This window comes from Sander lucioperca, chromosome 19, assembly GCF_008315115.2.
Source record: "Sander lucioperca isolate FBNREF2018 chromosome 19, SLUC_FBN_1.2, whole genome shotgun sequence".
Lineage (NCBI taxonomy): Eukaryota > Metazoa > Chordata > Actinopteri > Perciformes > Percidae > Sander > Sander lucioperca.
Genome location: NC_050191.1, coordinates 6,026,992 through 6,037,668, shown reverse-complemented (window position 1 = coordinate 6,037,668; position 10,677 = coordinate 6,026,992). Strand labels below are relative to the sequence as shown.

Below are 10,677 nucleotides of genomic sequence, written 5' to 3'. Positions count from 1 at the left end.
AATACAAAAACAGCTCAAATAGAATAAGACAGGGCTGAAAAATGAAAACAAGAGTTAATGCTCCAGCGCTTAGTAAGAAATTAACAGTGTTGAATTATTTAAAAAAAAAAAGGCAGCATAAAAAAAAAAGTCTTCAGCCTTGATTTAAAAGAACTGAGAGTTGGTTAAAGACTTCTAATCAATCAATCAATCAATCAATCAATCAATCAATCATTCATTCAATCACATGACATCCTATAAGATTTCAGTGAAATGTAATTCCAGCAGCATTTCGCCTGTACCTTTGCGTCCTTTGAGACTTTTCCGCTCTTTGACCGAGTCTTTGCGAGTGATATCATCGTTGTCCTCTGCCTGGGAGCCTGACTCATCATTGGGATGACTAAGCGCTTCTTTTGCAAAAATGTGAAGGTACTTCAATGCCCTGGAGAAATTTTGTGAAAAAAAAAAAATGTAATACAGAAGGATTACATTGCCCTGTGAAAAATGGTATGCATGCATGGAGAACGTCTGATAAATGTCTGAAGCCGCTGGCTGTTAATCGAAGAATGTTCTCAAAGCATCAAAATGTTTATAGTTCCAACCCGTACATCTACGCATGAATTACTTTTTAACCCTTGTATTGTCTTTCCTGTCGACCATGCAACTTTTAAATTTTCTGGCTCAAAACTTTTGAAAAAATGACACTTTTGTCGCTTTTCCTGATGTTTTTGTCGATTTCTTCTGCACTTTATTTGAAGTTTTTGATTTTTTCCCAGGTTTTTTTTAAACTTTTTATCATTTTCTTTTTTCAAATGCTATAAAATTGAATAAAAACACCCAAATTCAATGAAAGTAGTGAACTATTTATTTTACTTGTGAAGAGTGTTGTATGGAACCATACTCGTTACTTTTTTTTTGACAATTTGGTTGAAAGAAACCCAAATTTTTGATATAGAAACTTTTTGAAAATGGGTCAAATTTGACCTGAGGACAACAGGAAGGTTAAGTGTATAGGTATGCAGGGTTTCCCTACCATTATAAGGTTTAGGTGCAGCACTCAAGCCGTTTTGGGCACCACCTAAGCCAAATCAAAGTAAACTCAATATATGAGCATCAAAACTAACTAAATGACTTTTCTCAGATCTAATGACTGTAGTTGGTCCCCAGTGAACTTCTTTAGCAAGTTTTGTCTTTAAGCTTTTTGAGCGTTATTTATTTATCATATGCTCTAGCCTTTTCAACATTTTAGACACAGATATGGAAATAACGGCAGAGCTGCAACGATTAATCGTTTAATCGATTAGTTGTCAACTCTAGGGCTGTCCTTGACTAAAGAAATTCTTAGTCGACTAACACTTACATGATTTTGTCGATTAATCGATTAGTTGATGTAATCGACAGAGCTGTGCTCTTTGAGAGGTGGTTAAGACTAGAAAAGCACAATATAAATGTAGTTAATGAACCATCTGTAAAACTGAGTTTCTCCACAATTAATCATGCAAAAGCACCACTTTAAATCTTGTGTTTACCAGAAATGTGCTCACAAGTTTCTTGGAAATGAGTAATTAAGCATGAATAAGCATTAAAAAAAATGACTCATCAACTAAAGAAATCTTAGTCGACTAAGACCAAAACGACCGATTAGTCGACTAATCGACTAAGAGGTGGCAGCCCTAGTCAACTCTTAAATTTTGTTTTGACAAAAGTCAAAATTCCCTCATCCCAGCCTCTTAAATGTGAATATCTTCTAGTTTCTTCTCTCCTCTGTGACAGTAAACTGAATATCTTTGAGTTGTGGACAAAACAAGACATTTGAGGACGTCATCTTGGGCTTTTGGGAAACACTGATCCGCATTTTATAGACCGAACAACTAATCGATTAATCGAGAAAAAAAATCAACAGATTAATCGACTAAGAAAAAATAATGTCAAATTGCATATTTTTTTCTGTGAAAAACGTAACATTTTCTTGAGGGAGGAACCCTAAACCTCGCCGCCAAATACGCTCACCTTAGTCTTCCGCAGACCTAGTGAAAACGCTGGTATGTTTCTCCATCTTTTGCTGAATGTAATGACAGACTACATGTCACTTACGCTTTAGCAGCACCTCTCCTGTGGCGGCCACTCGGTGTGGTCTCCTCCTCGGGTTCCCCTTGAGCCTCCTGACGTGGTGGTTCTGGAAGTGGTTCCGGTGCAGGCAGCTTCCTCACATACTTTCTCTTTGGCTTTGGGGTCCCATTTTCCTGCAGCACGGTATCTACAATTCCACCCTCCCCAGTTGCGAGGCCCCCATCGGTGGTGGGAGTTTTTTTGGCAGGAGTTCTTTTAGCTCGAGTCTTTTTTGTCGGGGTCTTCCTGGCTCGAGTCTTTTTTGTCGGGGTCTTCCTGGCTCTCACGGCATTTTTAGGAGTTTCCTGCAAGGTTTTGCCGTCAGACTCTTGAGGTATTTCGTCAGCTGCTACTTTTTCCCCATCTTCTGTCTGTTGTGTGGCATTCTTAGCTTGTCCCCTCTTTGCCGGAGTCTTTTTAGAAGCTGCTTCTCTTGCTGCTACTGGGCTCTTTCTACGTCGTTTTTGCCCATCTGTGCCCCCAAACACAGCATCGATTTCATAGTCTGAATATTTTGGATTAATCTTCCGTTGCCGTCCTTTGGAGCTGGGTGATAAATTGCAACACTGCTCCGACGACTTCTCTGGCCCTGCAAAGAGAGTGATGTTTCACTTCACAGGTGTACAGTACAAAGTATAAACAGAAATCCATAAACTAAAATACAGATGTATTGAAAAGACAATTAAAAGAATGTATTTTCACCAAGAGGACCATGTGCACAAATCTATCTTCACAACTACCTCACCAAATGTTGCTCTTACAGGCTTCATCCTAACAAAAAGAAAACATGATCTGAAAAATAATAATATATAATATGGAAGGTGTCATTGGGAAATTGAAGAAAGTGAGCACAAACGAGTAATTCATGCAACATTGAATTAGTAATTTTTTTTTAGCAAATGAGGGGATTATTTTTGCTCTCAAATTAAACCATTTGTGCGCACAAATCAGCTCACGCACTGGAATTAAAAACTTTGAGCACACAAAATAACAGTACATAATGTTAAAAAGTACTGTGTACATTCCAATGGGATGTCAAAGATGTTGCATAATGGGCAAAATCCAAAGTTTTATTCATGTATATCCATGTACAAAATAAACACAACACTGCATTAATCCAAGCGGTTTCAGCATTGGATTGTCAGGCCTACAGTTCAGGCAATTTGAGCTTGCTATCCTGAAAATATGGACAAAAGAGTATTAAAATCTGACCTTTGTTGCTTGATTCGAAGGCCTGCGTCAAGGCCTATCAAAACATATCTATTGGGTTTTACCGTTGCACTACTTACTTTTGATCATAGTGATAACTGCTAAAGTAATTCATAGATTTTGAGAAAAGTACCTGTAACTAATTACTAATGTTCAGTAACTTGCACAACACTGTTCATAAATGACCAGAGTAGTGCAACAACCTGCAACTTCAGTTTCTATTAAAACAGAATCTTGTTACAATTCAAGAGTAAAAAATGAGTCATTTGTGCTCACTAATTATTTATTTCCTACATGACATCTTTATAATAGTTAGTAACCTAATGCATTTGTAAGTTATAGCCTCTATCACCTTGTCCAGAGTCAATGGGATCCATAGGCCCTGGGTTCCTTGTGCTGTGGTGGTCTTGTCAGATGCCTCCTCACGTATGGAGCAAGGTTTCTTCTCACTCTCACTTTGCTGCTGTTCAGGGAAGAAAACCGAAATTAAGACAGACATTAACATTTTTATTAACCACACCACAATATCTGAGAATATAGTACAGACAAAGAGTTGAAGAATACTTTCTAACAGTTATAAAGTGACTGTACACATAGAGTAATATTCAATCATAACACCTCAGTGTTTGCTTCTTTTGGTCTGGACTGACTGACCCGAAGTTGTCAGCGACAGCTCAACAACTTGTAAAGACAGACATAACCAGATACGTCTTTATTGTACGTTACACAGCCTGACACCTTCCTAAGTAGATAGTTTAAAAGATGTAATGTAGAAACGTGGAGTGAAAGAGCCAGTCGCAGACTACTAAAACCATACCTCGTTCAGTATTGTGATAAGTGTATGCTTTCTTCCCTACTGCCAAGTGCACATAGGTGATAGATAGAAAGAGACTTAACGGTTCTAATAGTTTTGGACCACTCATCAATTCGGCGAATTTTTCAAATATCACACATACCAATTACCAAGTTATTTAAGTAGTACACTTTTGTTACTCGGTTGTTTTCCCGGTGACTCACATCGTCTTCTAGGCACGCTATTGAGCTAAAACCACACAGCTAATGCTAACTGGCTAAAGTGGCTGTAGAGTGTAACGTTAGCGCTTCTTACACTGCCGTTAAGTAAATAAAACCCTCTTAAAATCGGCCGGTTACCGACAGCCGTTACAAATAACACTACTAGTACCATTAAAAACTCACCCTGCATGGATTTGAGGCTTCTTCCTCGGTGGCGAAGGCTGAAAAGCCTCGTACCGAATCCGGGAAGCTAGAATCTGGCCACTCGGGATCGAATCCCAAACTCCGCTACCGGGTACGACACCGTGGAAGATCACCGGAGCCGTAGAGACATACCGGACATATGAAACCAGCCGTTATTCTTTCTTGAACGGCAAAATATAAACATCACCCGCGTTGTTTCCACCGACTCCGGTTGCTAAAACTCGCATTATGCTTACGTCAGACCGCCATGTTACTGTACCAGCATGGTGACCTACACCGCCCCCTAGCAGCAGAACATGGAATTACACCGATGTACAACTGCAGCGGTCGGGAGTTCAATCCCATCAACCGGAGGTCTTGGAGTACATTTAACCTGTGGTGGAGGGAGGAGTTCAGATGATTTCTTGCGGTGTGTTAATTTCTGTTCAGAAAGTAATGTAACGTGCTTGCAAAATGTAGTTCTCTGTGCTCAAAACATACAATTACTCGCTCAGGAATGAGGCACATATACATAACGCCATAAAAATACTCCGTGACGAGTAAAAGTCCAGCATTGAAACTATTAAGTAAAAGTATGAATCAGGAAAATGTATTAAAAGTAAAAGTAGGCCTACTCAATGCAGAAAAATGTCCCATCTTATATCATTTGATTACCATAACTCGTGCATGAATGCAACAACTGTCCATAGTTTTATGTGGCACTAGTTCATTTTTTATATTTAAAAGTACATCTTTTAATTATTAAAATCATCTTTAAGAAAATGTTAAGCAAACAAACAGGGAAAGCTCAAACAAGAACTGCAGACTACCACAAGTAGGCCTAAATCCTGAGTAGAAATAAAAAAAAAAAGCATTAGTATTTAACAAAGACACCAAGTTACTGCATCAGTAATAATAATCTAAACACTCCGAAAAGGCTCAGTCTGCATAATGTGTACTTTTACTTTTGGTCCTTAAGTGCTTTTGATCTTTTCATATTTTAGTACATTTAGCCAAAAACACTTCTGTACTTATATTTACTAATATAAGCCCTGTCTAATATGTAATTATTTTTTAAATGCAGGAAAAATTTTACTTTGTAAACTGAAATGTTGTTGAAATTGAGTATATTAAATTGTGGCTTTGATTTTTTTTCTTTTTTACTTGAGTACGGAATCTAAAGTAAATGTGTATTTCACTACTGCCAAACATAAACAGTTATTAAACATAATGTAAAACATCACGTCAAGTGTAAAATAGTTCTCATAACAATGAATATAAAAAATATTCCTATTTCATTTTTATTTTATTTTTTTTTAAGATCAGTTTTTACATTCCATCAACTTGACTTCAATATCTGTCACTGCCCTGTCATTTCAAAGTTTTCTGTTTTTGTCAATTTAAACATACTTATAAATTCTCTATTTTCTTTTATTCTTTTCAAATCCTATTTTAACCTTATTTGTGTGTCTAAAACATTAGTGACAATGTTGTGTCTTACCTGATGCTCTTTGTGACAGTTAACAGTCCCCGCACCATTGTTACTGAAGACACAGAGCCCACAATGACCATGAATTAAACTTTTAATTATCTGTGGTTATAACACTGCTGGTACTATGAAATAGCAGCACATATCTTCTAAAAAAAACAAATAATGACATATTAAATGTACAGATTTGCAACGTAGGGTTGGCTGAGATTGAGTTTCACTTGAATATAAATTATGTCCCACAAAATGGAAAAAATTAAGTGCTTGCTTTGTGTCTTTACAAATGATACAAGACTGAACCTTTATTCAAATCTGGCCTAGATTATGTATACTGTATATTTTATGTATGGGTGGTGATGGCGGGGGCACAAGACATCAGAACATTCATTTTATTCTTCATTAATTCAGTTTTTTTTTTTTTACTGCACGGTTAATACTTTCACAACTCAGCCCCCGGTATTTGGAACCGTTTTTAATGCCTCTCACTAGTCCTCTCTATTGTGAAAACTGGTCACCACTGTTAACATTCAATTAAATAATGTAGCTGTTTTGGTTCTATTGCCTAAAGTAGGTGACAACGCCTCTGTTATTGCACTAAAATACAAAAAAAAATGATAACAGTACAAGCGTTCTATTTCAAATTAATCTAGATGACTGGACTGTGCTGCAGCATTAAGATGAAGAGATGCTACTGCAAATAAAGTAACAGCAGGAAGACACAAGGTGCAAATGACGGTGAAAACATGACGTATGAGGTTTCACTTATTAAATTACCGGTTTCACACAAATATTGGATTGTTTTTCCAATGATAAAGCAAATTACTTGTAAAGTCTCTTAATGCTGAGTAATGCTTTCCTTTGGGCCAAACAAACAGTTCAAAGTGCATGCACGGCGATAAAGATTTGGTCACGAGAATAAATGGACGTGGGAAGTATTTCAACAGCGAGGCAGCTTCAAGCCAGTTCCTAAAAGCTTTTTACATTTTTGAATTGAAAGCGTTGTTGTGAGACAACAATGAATGGGAAAACAAATGAAACAAGTTGCCTCACAAAAATCTGATGATGTTTTTGAGACACTCCTCTAGTAATAGTACCTTTTTTAGGCCTCTGGTTAACTTGGTTATCACCCAGACGTATGCAAACACTGGCGATGGAGTTGCAAGTAGATATTGCTTCCTTTCAAGGGATCACAAGCCATAAAAGGTTGGAAACCGCTGACCTGGGTGAGGAATCGTATCCAAAAGTACTGGATATTTCGCATGAGCAGCAATATAGACGGTGGCTGGAAAAAAAGACAAAAGCACCACCACCATGTGGCCGGGTTGGCTCAGCGGGTAGAGCAGGCACACATATACTTGGGAGGTTTATGCCTCGATGAAGAGGTCCAGGGCTTGAATCCGACCTGTGACGATTTCCTGCATGTCCTCCCCCTCTCTCTCTCTCCCCTTTTTCATCTAGCTGTCCTGTCAAATTAAAGGCGGAAAAGCCCCAAAAAATAATAATAATAAAAAAAATATTAATAAATAAATAAAAAGCACCACCACCGTCTTAGTAAACCATGCAACAACTTTTTAGCACTAAAGATAGAAACAAAAGTAACAGAACATCCTGGGTAAATGAAATGTTAAAAGGGATAGTTCAATTTTTTCAGGGCACCATTGTAAATAAGAACCTGTTGTTAATGACTTTGCCTGAAATAATAAATAAAGGTGAAGTGGGGTTGAATGAGGTACTTCTCAATAGTCAGTGTATTATCTACAATAGATGGCTGTCGGCACGCCCCCAGTTTGGAGAAGCAGACAATCCGAGCAGGTGAATCCGAACGAACCCTTTAAAAACACCAAAGTCACGCAATAACACTAACTAACTAACCGATCGAGGCAGCGGTAGATCCGCAACTCCCGTGTTCCGCGAGGTGAAATGACTGTTTTTGTTAAAGGAGTCTTGGTGGTTTTGAAGATATGAAGAAGCGGATAACGGCTTCAGTTCCCCGTCAGAAAGGGCTGTTTGAGGGGAGGGGCTAACGCTTTCTCACCCAGTGAGAGCGTGCGCCCCACGTAGGGTGAGTCCTTTGCAGCTGCCCGGGTTTCGAATCCGACCTGCGGCCCTTTGCTGCGTGTCATCCCCCATCTCTCTCCAACCCTTTCCCGTCTTTTCACTGTCACTACAAATAAAGGGAAAAAGCCCCCCAAAAAATCTTTTAAAAAAGAAAGGGCTTTCAGACAGCAAGGTAAAAGCTGTGAAAATATTCTAGTGTACACTTAAACATTATTTTTTTTTAGGTGACTAAAATCCGTTTAGCGGTTGCCCCCGTCCACAGCAGTACGTTGCTTAGCTACCGTGTCGGTACTCCTGCCTGCTTCTCCATACTGGTGGTGTACCGCCCGACCGCCGTCTACTGTAGCTAACACACTGACTGTGGAGAAGTACCGCACTTCAAAAGATCCAAACTATTACTTTAAAGCTTTAGTGCGTAACTTTTTGATATTAATGAGCGTCCGTTACATTCAAGCCATTGTCAAATGAGTTGCTACAAAGCTAATTAAGACTATTAGCTCCACACAACTATCTCTGTATTTCTCAGTATGGCTATGTCAACCCGTTCTCACTCCGAACTCGTAAAATACGGACGTTTTGGGCAGTGGCTGTCAGCGTCAGAAACGACACAAAAAAAGCACCCTTCAGCGTGTGTGTAGAACGCACCAGGGAGAGCAGCAGCTACACGGCGTTAGATGATGTAGCATCCCGTTGTTCTTTCACTAAACCCAACTGTCCCGTTCTTGTCCCGCGTGTCATGGAAACGTAAGCCCAGCCACGACCTTTTCCTTAACCTAACTGCGTCTGAAGTGACGCTAAATGAGTCAATAACAACGCCAAAGGCAACCGACCAAGCGTCGGTATTTTACGCGATGGAAGTGAGAATGTGTTGGCTATGTTCAGAAGATTGTGTTGTCCGGCGACTTTCGCGCTCAGAAACTCGAGTGAAGATAATGACCTCTTCTGAAGAGTCATGTTTTTTTAATCCTCCATGTCCTCCTTGGCTACTAGCAACTGCGTGGAGGGGGGGGGGTGTCTGTGCACGATCACGGAAGGCTTGTATCATGTGAGTAATAAAAGCCAGAACAAATATGATAGAGTTTTAACCATGTCGGTGCTTGAACACCTAATAAAAAAAAAAACATTCTCATCACAAAGCATTTAGTGAAACGACTGTAAAACAGTAAGCGGCAATAAAGTGTTCATAAAGAGATCGTTGCATGTTCTCCACGACCGCCTGTTATCCACTTTGAAGCATATAAAAACCATGCTTTTTGAAAAACTTCCCATGTCGTAGGAGGTTTTCTATTTTAAACTCTTCCAAAAAGGCATCTGATGGAGGGCAATGAAGGGTAAAGCACTTTAAACAGAATCAGATACAGTCAATACTTTTGACAGAATAGTTTGACATCGTTTGTTAAAGGTCCTATGACATGCTGCTTTTTGGATGCTTTTATATTGGCCTTAGTGGTCCCCTAATACTGTATCTGAAGTCTCTCTCCCGAAGGAGAGGAGGAGAGAGGGGGGGCAAGGTGGAGGGTGGGGGTGTGGCCTTGACCAACTGCCATGCTTCACTTGTTTTCAAGCCATGATGTCTCTCTCTCTCTCATGGGTGGGCCAAATTCTCTGGGCGGGCAAAGCAGAGAAAGGGGAGGTAACCTTCCTCCTTATGACGTCATAAGGAGAAGATTCCAGATCGGCCCATCTGAGCTTTCATTTTCTCAAAGGCAGAGCAGGATACCCAGGGCTCGGTTTACACCTATCACCATTTCTAGCCACTGGGGGACCATAGGCAGGATGGGGGAACTCATATTAATGTTAAAAAACCTCATAAAGTGTAATGTTCATGCCATGGGACCTTTAAGGACAGATAAACAGATTAAAGGGAACTCCTCTTTGAAGGTTTCAAATCAACGCAAATGATAAACTAATTATCATTTTGAAGAAAACTCAACAGAAGTGCACAACAGAGGGGTAACCAATAACCAAATACATTCATAAATGCTAAAAAGTTGTACAAAATATATATTTGAAATAGTGTTAAAACGCCACAAACAAATGACTGACATCTATACGTCACTGTAGTAGATACAAAATGTAGAGTACATACATATTAGGCTACATGCTAATCGGTTAAATATTCGGAGACAGACGAAAACAGGTCCGGTGAACGGAAAAGAAAAACAGCCACCCTCCATGTTAAACGCTTGGAATGTTAGCTCTCCTTCATCAGAGTTAAGTGTCGCTTGTGTCTGACCACCTGTCCAGTTCACCTGCAGTCCATTAACTTCCTCAACAATAACGTGACGGCCACATTTCCTGGCTGTTGTTTTGTAATCAGCCAATAAGATCCAATTCTATTCATGTGCTTTACATTTCTTTTCCTTCCCTGCTGCTGAAACTCCTGCATGGAATGTTTCAAAAACCCCATTTAATAAGCGTAGAAGTTAATGTTCACGTGAAAAATGCAGTTTGATAAAACAAAAACGGCATTTTAACTTAAAAAAACGTCCGCTTACTGGCTTTTCCCCTGAGCTTTCAAACGTATCTTTCGGGATTCCTCAGCAGATGGAGACTTCACCATGACATCTGAGCTCCGTCTGCAGAGGAAGATTCAAAAATGCCGTTATAAGTTTCAGAAAAAAGCTAGTAAGTGG

General features: G+C 39.3%; 1 protein-coding gene across 2 annotated transcripts in view; it reads right to left on the bottom strand.

The window, feature by feature from the left end:
* The window catches only part of gtf3c2 (general transcription factor IIIC, polypeptide 2, beta), a 34,028-nt gene extending 29,192 nt beyond the window's left edge, over positions 1–4,836 (bottom strand). Inside the window, exons 1-4 of one of the 2 annotated variants that reach the window (XM_035995458.1) lie at positions 4,495–4,836; positions 3,650–3,760; positions 2,074–2,677; positions 282–421 (exon numbers count right to left, since the gene is read on the bottom strand). In XM_035995458.1, the coding sequence (XP_035851351.1) occupies positions 282–421; positions 2,074–2,677; positions 3,650–3,674 (769 nt within the window). In that variant the 5' untranslated portion in view covers positions 3,675–3,760; positions 4,495–4,836. The remainder of the gene's footprint in view (positions 1–281; positions 422–2,073; positions 2,678–3,649; positions 3,761–4,494) is intronic. The other variant, XM_035995459.1, reaches the window with a different exon arrangement.
* Positions 4,837–10,677: the final 5,841 nt, after the last annotated feature.